The 16,435-nt window shown below is 42.6% G+C and overlaps 1 protein-coding gene across 1 annotated transcript in view; it reads left to right on the top strand.

Moving 5' to 3' along the window:
- Positions 1-16,435, top strand: part of SLC25A26 (solute carrier family 25 member 26) — an 82,459-nt gene that overhangs the window by 44,866 nt on the left and 21,158 nt on the right. Inside the window, exon 6 of the mRNA XM_039734100.1 lies at positions 12,191-12,235. Coding sequence (XP_039590034.1) covers positions 12,191-12,235 — 45 coding nt within the window. The remainder of the gene's footprint in view (positions 1-12,190; positions 12,236-16,435) is intronic.

Below are 16,435 nucleotides of genomic sequence, written 5' to 3' on the forward strand. Positions count from 1 at the left end.
TTTAAGCAGATATATTCCAACCAAGCTCAGGATGGAAGGAGCATTTTCAGTGCAGTATGGGGATTGAGTAGCACCCAGAATAAGGCATCCAGTCCATTCATGAGGCTGCAGGAATTGAAACAGCTCTGGAGACCTAAGGGTAGGTTTCCCAACCCCACTGTCCAGTGAAAAGGTAAAATTCCAGGAGATTCCTCATGGCTAGGGAATGTCTGACTATTTCTCCAAGCAACATTTTTGTGTTCACTTTTCTGTCCTCTCAAGTAATGCCTGTTAGCATGAAAATTATTTAATTGCTGACTGCTTCCCAGCTGGAAAACAATTGGGAAGACTATGGCTCAAATAATATATATGTAAATCCCATTGATTTTTGTCTGTGTATTGCAGCCAAAGTCCTGCACTTACCCACACAACCTGAGCCATTGCACTGTGAGTTTTGTGAATGTACCTGTGACAGCAGGGAACTGGCAAATCTGCTCTGATGGGCATTTGACATGGCTGAAAAACCAGTGAGGAAAATAAATCATCTCAGCCAAACCTTCTGGGTGCAGAATTTAAATGAACTGAAGCTGTGAGAGCAGCATTTCCCATCCCGTGGCATTTCCCATCCCGTTCCCTCTGGAGGCCATGCTGCAGTGGGCGTGCAGCTCGGCTTTCTCCTTCTGGTGTCAATGTTTTCCACAGAAGGAGGTTCCTTAAAGGGACCATCAGTGCAGCAGATGCTGTGCTCAGACCTGCTGCGTGAGAGAGAGGCAGTGGTGGGATCTGATCCCATCGTGGGGCCCTGGCAAGGCTCTGCTTGGCTGTGATGCTGAAGCTTCTTGGTGGAGCTCCAGTCGTGTTGTTCCCTTGGCTTGTCCTCTCTTGGGTGTTTGAGATCACTTTGAGCTCCTCACTGTATTTCTAAAGGAACACACAGAAAAGATTAGACTGTTAGCTGGCTTTTCTCATCAGTCACCATGTTGGTTGCAGCCCCAAATTAGCAGAACACTTTGTTCAGGCTTCAGCTCTACAAAACACCTTGGCCCAGCTCCAGCTCTGGAAGGGCTTTTGGATTAAAGGGAAGTTGGGAGTGTGAAGAAGAGCATGGAGTTTTGAGAACTTGTGTTTGGTATTTAACATCTTTAAAGGTTGGTCTTGTTCCCGTTCAGCAATAGTGAAGGTTTAACTGTTTTCATGGTTTAACCCCAGCTGGCAGCTCATCTCCACATGGCCACCAGTGAGATGGGGGAAGGACTGGAAGAGAGAAATTGAGAAAAATTGTGAGTAGATACAGACAGTTGAACGGTAAAGCAAAGCTACACCAGGGATTCATTCACTGTGAGGACAGGCAGGTGATCAGCCATCCCCAGGACAGCAGGGACATCACACCTAATGGGGACTTGGACAAAATGCCATCCTCTGAACATCCCCCCTTCCTGCTTCTTTCCCAGCATGACACCACGTGGTCTGGGATCTCCCTTGGGGTGGTTGGGGTCAGCTGTCCCTGCTCTGTGTCCCCTAACTCCTTGTGCACCCCCAGCCCACTCTCTGGTGGGGTTAGGAGCAGGAAGGGCCTTGTCTCTGTGTGAGCCCTGCCCAGCAATAACTAAAACATCCCTGAGTTATCAACACCATTTCCAGCACAAATCCAAAACACAGCCCCATACTGGCTGCTGTGAAGAAAATTAGCTCTAGCACAGCTAAGCATGTGCTTAAGTGCTTTGCCAAATGTGGAGGGGATGATTTATATGGTAAAGTGGAAACTTGGTAGCATCTACTTTGGTGATCACAGCTCCAAGCAGGATTTCGCAGAAGAAGCATGAACTGCTGTCTTGCTCTGCAGTTCAATTCCCTCAGGCCCTGCTGATAGCCCAAAGCTACTCCTGGGCTGTGTGAACAGGACTGCAGGATGAGCAAATGAAGAAAATGATGGTTTGTGTGTGCTGGGATGTTCCAGTTGTTTAGTTGTCTTGCCCACCAAAGCACCCTTTATCTTATTCCCAGGCTTTTGTAGCCTGGCACACTTTCGTCCCATCTGAGCTGGGTAACCAAGTGTGAGAATTTGTTCTGGTTTAGCTTTATGGTTAAATATTGTGGCTCTGAGAGATTCTCAAGCAGACAGAAATGAGGTGCCTGCATATAGTCATGCAAAGGAGCTCAAAGGCTTATGATGAAAGCATCTTCTCCATAACTGGATTGAAACAAATCACTGAGAGTCGTGGCTCTTATTTCCACAGTTCTTACACAGGTGGTGCCATTCTACAAGGAGGGTTTAGGCTCCTTTGAGGCAGCCTGCGAGAGGTTCCTGAGAGCAGAGCCTCCCTGCTCTGTGCATGCAGAAAGCCTGGCTGAAGTTTTTTCCCAGCTTGCTGACAGCAGGAAGTTGGGGGATGCAAGCTTTCCCAGGGGCTGGATTGCCATGGACGAGGCTGCGTGTCCACACCTGGGAGGGCAGCAGGTCCCAGGTGGCCCAGCAGTGTCCAGCCCAACATCCTACAGCTGCTACCTTGGGGTGGGGGTGGAAGAAATGCTCCATTAGGAGCAGAGTAACTCTCCAGCTGCATCAGCAGGGAGGTCTGCTGGGTCCAGGGGGCTTCCTGTTTAAATAGTTACAGAGTCTGCAGAATTGGTTAAACTGTCAGAAAAGAATTATAGAGGGTAAAAAAAAATAATAATAAAGGAACCATCCTTCCTGTATCTGTACATGCATTGTCTAACTGCTCCTTTGGGATCAGCCAAACACTTGCTGGGATGTTTCAGTTCACTGCAATGAGTTTTAGATTAGGTCTTTTGTAATGTAGAATCAGATTAAAGTTTGTGGAATGGTAGCTGCAGTGCAGGAAAGTTTTAATACGTAAAAGTTAAGGGAAATCTTTGTCGTAAGGTAGGAGGTCATTTCACTTCTGCAAGATCATGTCCTGTGGTTGGGCAAAAGCAATGAAACTGTTTATAAAAACATCTGGAAATGGCACCCACAGAAGGAAACCTAGCAAAGCCCCATTTTGTGAGGTACAAAATTCTGAATCTGAAGTAAAATACCTTTACATTAACAGGATTTTCTGAATTTGACATTAGTCTGCATTCTTTCTCTCTGCCACATGATGGAGATAATGGTGTAAGATACACAAACAGTACTGCACAGGCCTTACACTCCAGGGAGAGAAGTTTCAGCTTGCTTTATAGTAGTTGCTCCATTAATGTTGGTTTTGCACTACCGTTGATGGTAGTTTTCTCAATAGTATCCATGAAGTGTTTTGTTTAAAAAAATATTTGCTTATTTTTCTTTTTGGTACAGTTTGGGTTTTCTTTTTTTCTTCTATAAGGGCAAAGAAGCAGGAATACCTGTACCGAATAACCAAGGGTGGTGATGCAGCAAAATGCCAAAGTCTGTATTTGGTAAAACATTAAAAAAAACCTTGGTTAGCTTACATTAACTGTATTGGGATTTAAAATTGTACTTAAACGTTAATGGTTTGGGCTCAGATATAATTAAGGCTGTTGTGCATGTTCTGTAAAAGCAAGGAATTTGCAGCAGTTCCTGTTAAACAAGTTTAAAAAAGGAGATCCTGGAACCTGCTCTCGCCCTGAGTGGGGTCTGTGCATCCTGGTAGAATCCAGATTAGTTGATTTTTTTGTTGTGCTGTAGAACCTTTGCATCCATCCTCTCCTCTTTTCTCCATCTTTAGCATCAGTCCTGATCCAGAAACTGTCAAAGCCACATGTGCAAAATTCCCAGCGATTTCAATGCCTTTGGACCAGACCAATATGCAAAGGCAGAGATGGATTTTCTCTTGGAAATTTTTTTAGTGATACTTAGAAAACTCCTGGCAAAAGATGTATTTAATTTTTATGGTGAGAGCTGCTGTGTGATATTTGTAATCATAATGTAGACATTTGTAACAAAACTGGTATAGATTCAAATATATCCAAGATGGGAGAAACACATGTTTCTTCCCAGCCTGGTTTTTTTTTATTTTATTTTTTTTTTCTTGTGGCTGTTACTCCGAGGACAAGAGTTCCTTTGCTGATGTCAGTGCAATTACAGCTGCACTGTTTTCCAGTTTCTTACACTGAATATTTGCTGGATGAAGCAATACTCTCACTCCTCTCCACAGATCCACCTGCCTTGTGAATCAAACATGCTTTGAGTCGAACCCTGGGTTCAGTTTTGGGCTCCTCACTGCAAGAAAGACATTGAGGGGCTGGAGCTGGGGAAGGGTTTGGAGCACAAGGAGTGGCTGAAGGAGCTGGGGGTGCTCAGCCTGGAGAAAAGGAAGCTCAGGTGGGACCTTCTCACTCTCTACAACTCCCTGAAAGGAGTAGCCAGGTTGGGATCAGTCTCTTCTCCCAGGTGACAAGTGCCAGGGGGAGAATAAAAGGCCTGAAGCTGCACCAGGGGAGGTTCAGATTGAACAGCAGGAAAGATTTATTCCCTGGAAGAGTTGTCAAGCATTGGAAGAGGCTGCCCAGGGAAGTGGTTGAGTTCCCATCCCTGGAGGGATCTAAAATGTGGCACTTGGGATGTGGTTTAGTGATGTGCTTGGCAGTGCTGGATTAACAGTTGGACTCAGTGATCATAGAGGTCTTTTCTAACCTAAATGATTCTATGATTTTGTGAGTCTATGCTGCTTGTTTAATTCTTTGGGCTTAGGTCCTTCTATAACCTGCAAAATTCTCACTTGAGGAATTGTTCAGCTCTGATATTGCAAATCCATCACTCCAGTGCCCACTAGCGAATGGTTTTTTCTTTGATGAGAGTTTCCAAGTTTGTATTTAGAGGCTATTCCTTGATAGGTACCTTCCGTAAGGCATTACAAAATTATATTTACATTTAAAACGGCCCATGTATGAAAAATGTCCATTAAAATGCTCTCAGAGTCAGGGAACTGACATGCTGCCCAGACTGTGTGTGTGTAATAGCTCCTCCAAATGTTGGGAGTTATTGACATGCTGCTCAGACTGTGTGTGTGCACCCACGGGTTGTTGTAATAGCTCCTCCAAATGTTGGGAGTTATTCCTCAGAAGACTTCTTCCAGAAATGCTGCTCTCCATGCTCTTGGGTTCTGCTCCTGTTTCTTTCATGAGAACAAAGATTAGTCCTTCATGCTCCTAAACTCAATGCATGTGCATGACTTAAAGGCATTACCTACCAATAAATAGGAGATTAGCTGCGGCTTGTGCATTTCCTGATCAGTTCAGGTTTTTTCAGATGGCTCGTTGTTATCCCGTTTCCTTTAACGATGGGACACTTTAATGAGTTTGCCATCTGACATACATCTGCTTCCTGTTAAACAATACCTTCATTCTTCTGGAGCTGCTAAACTCATCTTTTATCCTACAAGATTTTTATCTGTGCCCTGAAAACAGCATGTACAAATCGGTGTCAGCATATTCATTTACTTGCTGAGAGGTTTTCTTAACATGTTATTGAAAATTAATAGCAAAACAGGCATTTCCTTTAATGCTTATTTGTTGGAAAATGGGAGAACATGGATATTATTTATGTAATTAGGGGCTGGTCAGTCCAGCTCACATTTGAAATCCAATAAAATCGACTTTTGTGGCTGACAGTATACAATCTCTAATAGTTATTCTGTTCTCCCAGCAGAGTAAGAAGGGGCTGGTTCAAGAAGGGGTGTGGGGTGGAATGTGAAGCTGTTAATGTTGTTTCTGTGAGGAAAGAGCCTTCAATAGCTCAATGACAGTCTGTCTCACGCGTGTGCAAAGTTAGGGCTCTGTGATCATCAGGATCTCTTAAATCAATCCAGCCTGCATTGAGTTTGTGCATCTGCCTCAGTGCCTCTCTTTTTCCCATGTTTTGGAAACATGCAGTTGCGCTGGATCTCTGGCTATGTCTTTCCCCTTTGCTGGTCAATATTGCCCCTGCACAAAAACAGTTTTTGCTTTGTTTTTCTTTTCTTTTTAATCACAGAACCTTTTTCTCATGGAAGAAAAACTGAATTTTCCTTTTACGTATCTTTGCTACATAATATGCCCTATAAGTTGCTTTTATAAGGAGTGTGTGATGCTATTTAAGAGGAAATGTGGATGTGAAGTTGTGCCATGCAGGTCCAAAGGACATCTGTGAGAATGGCTTGTAACCAAATTAAGCAACCCTGTGGGGCACATAATGTTTTGTCTAGGAAAGGAATTTAGTTCCAACCATTCACATATGCCAGGTGACAAGTGGAAATACTTTGGGGTTGGAGCTGGGGAAACATAGGAAGCAAGGTGCAAATATTTATTTGAGAGTTAGCAGATGCCTGAAAAATGACTATAATTCAGGAATTTTGCATTTCTTCCTGTTATAGCTTGCGGTTTTCTCCCAGCTCACACAGGGTTAATGTTATTTGCTTGAAAATGAGGGAATTGCTGATTACTTCAGGTGGCTGCTGGTGCATGATCTGAAACCTTTGTTTTAATTATATCTTGGCATTGTTGAGATTGATGTTTCTACCACCCTAAACGCCATTCCTTTGCCTCTGGCAGTGCTGCAGAGCTGGTCTTCAACACTGAAGGGCTGTGAAAAGTTGTTTGTTGCAAATGCAACTTGATAGTTTTCCCTGTGATGGCTGAGCTTCCCGTGGGGCTGCACCTCTCAGGCTTGGTGCAGTCTTACAGGAAGGTGCTGTGTGTGAACTTGGTCCTTCACTGTTTTCCTTAAGAGTGAAGCCAAAACCTCTTCCCTGGTCATTGCTATGCCAGCGTTGTTAAACTTGCCTGAAAGGCTTTGTTTGTTTTTGCATCAGTGTTTATTAACAAAGCCCTCCATCATTTGTTTAACATATAAACTTGTCCATTCTTTCACCACGCTCCCAACCTTCCATCTCACAGGGCTGCAGGAACACAGCTAATGGCTTTGACAGTCTTTCATTCATGTTAAGATTACAAATTACCTTCTTATAATTCAGTTCCTTGTGGAGTCTGCAGTTTTCCAAGGAGGGCCTGAGGGACAATATTAATTGAAGCTTTGCAAGAAAAGAAGTCTACTTTGTCAGCTCTAGGGTATCCCATCGATGATGGGTCTTAAACACCTTCACCCTCAGTCAGTAGAAAAGCTGTGAAACCTCCAAATCTGCTTATTGGTGGCTATTGCTATGACCTCTGACGTGACCAGGGGCCAGGCTTGCCTCATTTCATGCTGTCTTTTCAAAGCCCATCCTGGGGAAAGTATATTTATAGCTGGAACATCAGCTTATCCTGATCCAGATGTATTGGGCAAGTGTGTGAAGAATTGTAGGAGGGCAAGACACTGAACCAAATTTGCTGGGTTTATTAACAGAGTTGTTTAACTTCAGTGGGCTGACAGGGTTGTTTTATTCTGCTTTAACTTGAACCTATTAAAAAACCCTCTATCCTTTATAGAAAAGCTAGAAAAAAAGGGGATTGTAAAAGGGACTTAGGTAAAGGGAAGATTGCTCTGAAATTTGCTGTGTATGTATCCTTAGAAAACAGTATATTTTTGCTATTCAAAAGTGGGTTATTAGACTTTTCTTTGCAATTACAGTGGAGAAGGCACAGTTTGGCACAGGAGCTCAGTATTCCTCATAAATACAGACTTGGACAGTGATGGCCCCTCTGACCTTGTCACAGTGAGTGCAGGTGACAGGTTGGGTGCAAGTTTGAGAGCTGCCCCTGGAGGATGAGATGGGTTCTCCCTGAATGAGCAGATGTTCTTTGTGACATTCATACTCTAAAAATCCTCTTCAGAAGTGTTTGCTTTTCTCCCATTGCTGTTAATGTAGGGAACAGTGGGGGTGTGGGTGAGAGCAGTTTCTGGGATGGAGATGCATTTTCAGGGACACTGAGAAAGCTCTTACAAGGTGAGCCTGTTCCTCCTCGGGCTGTTTATGCCAATCTCTCCTCCAGTATTTACTCTAACGTTTATAAAAATAGATAAGTCCTCTGGAGAGCAAAGCCTGCTGAACTGGGGACAGGGAAAACCTGAATAAACAAACATGTGCCACAGATTAGTAAGAACATCTGTAGGTTTTATATTGTTTTGAGAACACATACCACAGTTTTTCAATTCTTGTGCTTTTCTAGTTTCTCCCTTTCTTTCTCTCTCTTTTCTTCTTCTTTTTAAATATATTGCTAATAAAGGTTGGAGGTAGGAAGCACAGCTGGACTCTGCATGACATGCCACTGTTTAATTTCTAGCTCGGAGGATGAGAAGAAGAGTAGTTTTATTGTATCCTAGAAGAGAATAAAGCCACATGCAAATTCCAGCCATGGACATCTGTTTCCTCTTTGTGTGAAAGAATTCTCATATTTGGAAGGGAATCCCAGTTCTGAAGGGGCTGATGAGGTTTTGTTTTTTTTCTTTTGGTTCTTTCCCCCATTCTTTGCCACTCCTTCAGCTTGCTGCCCTTGCTCTGGCTGCTGTTTTCCTCAGGACAATGTCAGCTTGCAATTTACCATCAGATATTGAATGGGTGAATTTTGAGTGTGATATATACACAATACTTTAGAGGGTTGTTGTTGTAGTTACAAAGAGCATTATTAAGTTCCTCCTTAAATTTCTTTCATTTAATTAAACTGTATTTGGTGGGAGAACTCTTGCTCTGTCATCAATCTTCAGTACTTACAGGTTGGTATTTTTCTTTAGAAGTGAGATGTGTCTGCTGCACTAGTGGGGAAGTGCAGCTATTTCTAAAAGTAACTTGTTAAACATAATCATTTAAAATACTTTGTATCAGGGGAATCATGTAGATGTGTAGAAATAAGCATCTGCAAAGTTCATTACCTTAAGTTAGGCGTCAGGTGCTAAGGACTACAGGGACCAGAGTAAATGATAATTTCACTAACCTATAAAACATTTTAAAATAATTATTTGCAGCTGTCTGGGGGCTTTAAATTTGCCTTTTGTGTGTGTTTAAGGGCTGACTCTGATGAACAAACAGCATAGTTATATAACATTAGGCCAGACATGAGAACTGGTACTCTCTGTCTATTTTATATTAATGTCGAATGAGAGGTTGGTGGAGCTTGCCAGGGTTTCATATTTGCTGGCAGCAAGTTACCCACATGTGTGGACCACATTTTTATTGTTGCCTCAGCCTATTTCAGGCAGAAATATCTCTGCCTAACAGGGTGTGATTCTGTTCATTGCTGAAGAGCTTTTCTTTTAAGAAGCAAAATACAAAAAGGAATGAAATGCTCTAAGTGTTCAAATTAAGAAGTGTCCCCAGACTGCAAGATTTTGTCACGTCTGCTGTGGTGGAAGAAAAAAGGGCAATAAGCCATCTCAAGGCTTTTTCATGGTCGGATGAGCTACCCTCACAGAGCTATTTCTTTTTGCATATATTAATGCTACTTTTGGGTGTGGGCTGTTTAGTCTGGTCTCTTAGGGAGACAGGGCTTATGCAAGCAGGGTGTTTGCACACACGGACACACAGCAGCCTGCACAGCCCTTCCACATCTCGACCACGGAAATGCGGCGGAAGGGCAGAGGCTGCGAAGATAAACACGTGAAGATAAACAGGAGTTCTGATAACTTTCTTGAGGGGAAAATAAAGGTGATTAAAGGGTTCGAGGGAAGGCTTTCAATAGGAGATGAACTTTCAACAAGGGCTGTGGAATAGATCTGGAGAAGAAATGTGGTGGAGGTCCCTGTCATGGGAAGATTGCCGAAGGCGGCTTGGAAATGATTTGGCTTCAGAGAATCTGATGACAAAACCCAAATCCACATGAAGACAGACTCCCTTTCATTGCAATACCCGTGAAATTGCTTGTGTGGGTTTTGTTTTTAAGTCAGGATGTCAGACAGGATCCAATGGGTGACTGCAATAAATGTAGGACATCTCCTTAGGATCTTAGTGCAGCAAAGATGCTGCTGCTCTGCTTGGTGGTGGTGCTTCCTATTTTGTTTGGAATCTTTAAACTCTAGTAAAGTGTGACTTATGGATGTTTAGAGCCTTATTCTGCAGCCCTTTTAGAGAGGAGGGAGCCCAGTGTCTGTGCAGATCACCCTGACACACATCTGAAATCTGCATCCCATGGGGCACATGGGGAAAAGGGAAACCCATAATCCCCCTCCAGCCCGGGCTCCCCCTGAGCAGGACACGGAAAGCAAACACCACTAACCCTGAAAATCAAACAGCACTTGTGAACAAGTTTCCCCTTTGATTGAAATGCTTCTAGCTAAGCGATATAAAGGGGATTATGTCACAAGCTTCCCTTGTTGTCTTATTAACAGCTGCTTAATTTTACCACTCATTCACAAGCATAAAAAAAGCAAAACTTGGAGGCTGTATTTGAAAGCTTGTTTTGTTTGGTGTACAGCTGGATACAGAGCGTTTCCTTTTCTCTTTTTTAACAAATTTGAAGCAAATGTATTGGTTATTGTTACTTATTTTTCCCTATTTTTTTGGTCTAGATCATAGAAGATTATGTTGCTTTTCATTTTACATTGCAAAGAAATCATTCCATATAATTTCAGTTCAACAATGCTGCAGTAGCATGTGGGTGTGTATATATCTTCTCATAAATATATTGCCACACTTTACTGTCAAAAAGCTGGGCTTTCTCACCCAGTATTAAAAATGAAATTTAATTGCTACACTAGAGTTTCAAGACCCTGATAAATAAGAGCCATGTCTGACCTTTATTGTGGGGCTCTGAGATGCCACCAGGGATATTGCTCGTTGTCCAAGATGACAAACTTCCTCTGAGATTTCAGTTTGTCAGCTCAATGTACAGCACTGACATTGATTTCTTCTCACTGCCATTTCCTGCCCGAATAGATAACAAATTTTCTGTGGCAGGTGTCTGTCAAGTTTAGTTTTGCCTGGCAGATTAACTTAATAGACTCATTTATTAATCATTACTTGCAGCACAGAGAAGCAGACAATACTCTTTGTCTCCTGTGATGTTGAATGGATGTTCCATTTCAGATTCCTTTGTGCAGCCTGAATTTGGGTTTAATAAGCCATTCATATCTCTGGTGAACGTTTTTAACCTGACATCACTCAGAGCAAAGATATCTGCATTAAATAAGCATGATCCATATTGAGTATCTACTCCTTTTCATGGTAAAAGATGCGTAAGTGCTTTCTGAGACTAAATAATTTGATATATGAACTGCCAAATCAGCCTAAACAAGGGAGAAAATGAAGAAAGATAAAAGTAGGAGAAAACAGGTAGTTGGAGGAAGATTAGAGCCTGGGGCTGACTGGCTAACAAAGTGGAGGAGATAATGCAGCTTTAGGAAGGGGCAGAGCAGACTTGCAGATGCAGCTTTAGGGCAATCCTAGGACAGGCCAGTGCTTTCCTGGAGACCCTTTTCTCTGAAATATCTTGGGACACATACTCAGCCTGGAGATAGCAAAGGCAGAGTTGGTACCAGAGGTAGGTATTAGACAGGACCTCTATGAGTGGTGAAGGACAAGGAAGAATTTAGTGGAGGGCTTTGCAAAGGAAGAAATACAATAGAAGGCATGACCTTGGAAAGTGATGTCTCTTGTTGCACAGTGTTTCAGTGTGTTCACAGTGAAAACTGACTGATGAGCTGAGGTTTTTATCAGGGCAGGATCTGTGCAGGACATGGAGATGCCTGTGCACTCCTGGGACAGGAGGCAGCAGGAATGAGCCTGGACAGAGATGCAGGCTGCTGCTGGACAGGAGAACCCCGTGTCACAGGCAGTGAGAACCACCAAGCTTCTCCCTTTTAGTTGGGCTGTGGTAGCTCCTCACAAATTATTTTAATTCTCAAGGGACCTGGTTCTTGGGAGATCATGGGACATGTTTTTGCAGCTGATGCCCAAGTGCAGAGCCCTGGTTGCAGCACAAGAGCTCAGCATCTGTGAGTCTGCACTGCTGAGGATGTTTTTTTGCCAAGCTGTGCTCCTGGCCTTGGGAACGTGTTTCTTGAACCATCCTTATGGCTTTCTTGGCTGGCTGACAAACCAAGAATGTCCCTGCACTAGATCACACTGCTTATTGCACTTCTAGGCCACCCTGGTAACAATACATTAACCTCTCAGCAGGGAATGTGATAAACAAAGTAAAACTGCTTTAGTGAAACCAGTCATTTAATGGCAGCATACATAAAGTGTCCGTAAAGATTTGTAAGTGTAATAAGCTGCAGTTCACTGGGCGAACAATAACTGTTCCTAATTTAGCCAGTTGAGGAACATGCTAACCCAATTTACTTTTGTAACATTATGTTGTTTTTCTTTTTTCTTTTTTTTTTCTTTTCCCACCTCTCCAGATTCCTTTCTCTCTGGTACAGTTTCCCCTCTGGGAGTCCTTAAAGGTAAGTTCTCTTTTAGTGATGGAAATATAAGTTATGCATTTTGCAAAGGCTTTCCATGGTAACTTATCTAACTCCATTATTGTGATTGTGGGTGTGTTCAAGAATCACTAATTATGTGCCAACTTACCTATGCATGTGAAGATCATATGCCTGAATGTCTGAAAAATAACAGGGAATATCTAGCCACTGATCTATGGCACGCAGGCTAGATTTTACTCCCAGCATGCCAGAAGTTTTATCTTCAGGTCTGACCTTTTTAACTGCTTAAAAAGAGGGGGAACAACATTGTGTTGTGTGAATTTTATTTTTTTTAACATTTTTTTAGCATTTTGCTCTTCATGGTAAAAAGAAATTGCAAATGAGAAAATGTTTCAGCCTGGGTTTTGTAAACATCACTGAAAAGATATTTTAATTGGCTGCATGTACTTTATTTTAAGGTTATTTAAAGAAGGTGTCAATGATGATGATTTAACAGTGCAGTTGTTACCATGGTCAGAGACAGGATCTAGATTTTTGAGTGGAGGATTGGATTTGAAAACGTAATTTCTCCATCCCTCTTATTTCCTTGAACTCACTGCAAAAGATGAAAGGAAGGGTTTTTCCGAGTACTTGGAGTGGAAGCACAGAGAATTGTTGCAGATCATTAAAAGCATTGTAGCAAAATATATCAGAGACAGGATCTAGATTTTTGAGTGGAGGATTGGATTTGAAAACGTAATTTCTCCATCCCTCTTATTTCCTTGAACTCACTGCAAAAGATGAAAGGAAGGGTTTTTCGAGTACTTGGAGGTCTTGGGGTGGAAGCACAGAGAATTGTTGCAGATCATTAAAAGCATTGTAGCAAAATATATTTATAAAAGAGCTGGAGAGAGAAACTTTCTTCTTGGTAGGAGTGCTGGACTCCTGAGCAGGCTCAGCACGGTGACCCAAAGTGGGACCGTGTGTGTTGGACTGGGACAGCAGCTTGTCCTCTTGCTGTGTGTCTGTAGCTGGGGCTGTTTTGGGGGGACAAGCCCACAGTGTGAATATTTGCATGTAGAGGCTTCAGGGAGTTCAGTTTAAAGGTGAATCCACAGGCAGGAGGAGCATGAAAATCATCAAGAGCTTTGGCAGAAGTGAGCTGTGCTCGTGGAGGGCTCTGTGGGTGCTCCATGAGCTCAGCCTGCTGTGGGGTCTGGGTATCATCCCACTGCTCAGGGGAGCTGGGGCTGCCTTATTAGGAATCTGCTTTGGTGGCAGTGTCCAGGAATGGCTTTCTGTAAACTCTCTGGCCCAGCCTGCTGGTGGTTAGTGCAGCAGCCGTGGGTGGGAGCAAGAGGTGGCAATGCTTAAAGGGGAAAAGTGTGGTGTTCATGCCAAAACCACATAAACCAGCAGCATCTTGCAGAATGTAAAGTTGTTTTAACTAATGTCCACGTAGCTGTGACAGTAAAATGTATTGTTTACATTGCAGGCTTTAAAGAAGACAGTTTGAATTTAGCTAACTGCAGGAGTGAGTCACTCAGGATGAGGCATCATGTTTAATCTAAGGAGGTCAGTGCAGATCTGAAGAGAAACAAAACTTGTGTCAGTTTGTTCCACAAACCTGTTGCATTATATTCTTCTGATGTGAAGTCAGGAGTGGAAAACTGCAAAAATTAGTCTGGCACACTCAGTCACTTTGGCTCAGCACAGGGAGAGAGCTCAGGGTTTGTCATATCAAAGCCAGGCAGTGAAAGCAGAATACATTTTGTTTATCTAAGGGAAGCTCTTAAAAATTGTCCTGACAGTATAACAAAGGACAAAAATCATTATGGTCCCATCAAGAGGATGGATGTGGCCAGTAACATCACTGGAGTATGGTTGGAGGTGTAGGGCTCTTCACCTTCTCAGGGGTGCATGAAGGGAGCATGAACAGACAGTAATTACAAAGAAATAGAAATGCAAAGGACAAGAGAAAAATGGCACAAAGCCTGAACAGAAAAGAGTTATTGAGATGATGCCTGAGGGAATGTTCTGCACTGGATTAATAGGATTACTTGAGAAAGTAGCTGTGGGAGCAGTTGTGTATGATGTGTGTGGGCCATGTCACTGAGGAGAGTAGAACAAGAGCTGTGGCTGTGTCATTTTTAAAACCATTACAGTGAAGTGACATAAGCTGATGGAAGAGACTCAGTCCTGACTGCCTGAACAAGCTAATCGCCATAAAAATGAGGAAAACCTTTCTACTGTGAAAGAACAGTTAGAGAGGTACACAGAAGAAGAAGAGAGGTTCCTTTTCCTTCAGATATGTGCTGACTGCAGCCAGCATCAGCGTGTTAAGCTTAAAAAAGCCTAATAAAGGCTTGTCATAGGTAGCAAATGGTGTGTTTCTATATCCCATTTCTCTATCTGCTTTACTCCAAGCTGCTCTGGTTATTCCTTATGCTTTAGTCACAGAGTTTACATGCACAGTTTTCTCCTGTATGAATGTGCACCAGCTGTCCCCTGTGAGAGCAAACTTGCATGCCATGCACTGAACTATGCTAAAAGAAGAGAGAGCATTGTATAGATTACTGAACTATAGGGTTACACTGGCTGTGGGTGCTGGCAAAGGGAGGATTGCAGTAATTAGCAAGAAACAGATACTGCATCAAGTGCAGGCATTACTGACAGTGGCTCAGGTGAACACACAATTTAGGAACAGGCAATAGACTCCTTCCTTAGTTCACAATGACTCAAGAAACAACAATAAAGAAGTTACGGTGCTTTCAATTTTAAAAAGTATTTTCTTTTTTTCTTTTTTAAAAATATTTTTATTCAGGTAGCATCCACTGCTGTAAGGTGTGCTTAATGTCCTTCCCCTTCCCAATTCTCTATTTTTCTATATTTTGTTTGAGGCACAGATGATTGCTATCAACCAAAAGAGAGAAGAAAACTGCTATGGTGTATCAGATTTCAGGACCTTGTACTCTCCAACTAAGTTGAGTTAGTGTAGCTCTTTTCTGTCTCTTTAGTCCAAGCCTTACAGGTAAAACAGTCTTGAATTCTTCTCAGAGTTCAGGGAAAGAAAGGATGTTACAAATTTTATTCACTTTCTGCTACACCAATCCCCAGAAGAGCACCATGGTCAAATATTACTGTGACAGTTTGAGCAGGTTTAGGTTCTTTTATGTGGGGTTAATGCTTCTGATCCCATCTCAAAGCCAGGAGGCCCCGAAGAAAGGCAACAGAGCATAAATATGGTGTGCTTCCCAAATACCAGCCAAGCACAGAGCCTTCCATATTAGTTCAGGTTTTGGAATTAATGTTGTAAGATACAGTCCTCTCGTTTGCTGCCCTGGAATTTCCAGGGTGCCTCAGTAAGTTGCTTTGGAAATACTATATGTGTGTTCCTTACTGTGGGAATTTCACATTGCGGGCTGTGTATTTGGCATGAAATTGTTGTGGGTTACAGGAGCCTGGTGCAGCTCCTGTGTTCACCCTGCTGCCAGGGCTGTGCAGTCTCTGCCCAGATGACTCTGGCCACGTGGAGCCCATCCCTTCTGTCTTATCTTTTATTCTCTTCTGTTCAGAGATTTTATTCAGTGCTTATAATCATCATATCCGAGTTCCTACCAGCAGCACATAAGTGATTTATCATTTGTTTTGTGTTTTAATCCTTCTCTTTTAGAACGAATTGAGAAAAAATAAAACTTTCAGTTCTTCTGGGGCGCTATTACAGACATACAGGGCATCAGGTGTTTTGGTTTGGTTTTTTTTTCAATAAAATAGCATTTTAAAACCCTACAGAAAATCAAGAGCCTCTGGTTAGGTTTGAGTCCACAAACATCATGTCAAAAATGCCTGTTTCTTAAGGCTCAGTGGCAATGGTCAGATCCCTCGGAGAGCAGTGCTGTAAGATAAACCCTTCTCAGGTGAAACAAGACTCAGTCCTCTTGGGTTTTATATTTCTGCTTGTTGGCTGTGCTTCAGAGCCTCTGAGAGTTACTCAAATGCAGCTGCACAGGGAGAATGGTCTCTTTATAGACCAAATGTATTGTGTGTCTGCAGAAAAGGCTTTGGTAGCCAGAGAGGACGGAAGGAGCAGGCAGGACAGGAGGACAGGTCTCAAATGAGCTCACTTGAAAAACAAGGGGGTTTTTGTTTGTTTAGTTGGTGGATTTTTTTAAGGAAAACAAACCTACTGTCCTGGAAAGCTTTTGTCTTTCTCATTAGACAGGTCTGACTCTTAAGATGAGA

This window comes from Passer montanus, unplaced genomic scaffold (genome assembly GCF_014805655.1).
Source record: "Passer montanus isolate IOZ18808 unplaced genomic scaffold, ASM1480565v1 scaffold9, whole genome shotgun sequence".
In the NCBI taxonomy this organism is placed as follows: Eukaryota; Metazoa; Chordata; class Aves; order Passeriformes; family Passeridae; genus Passer; species Passer montanus.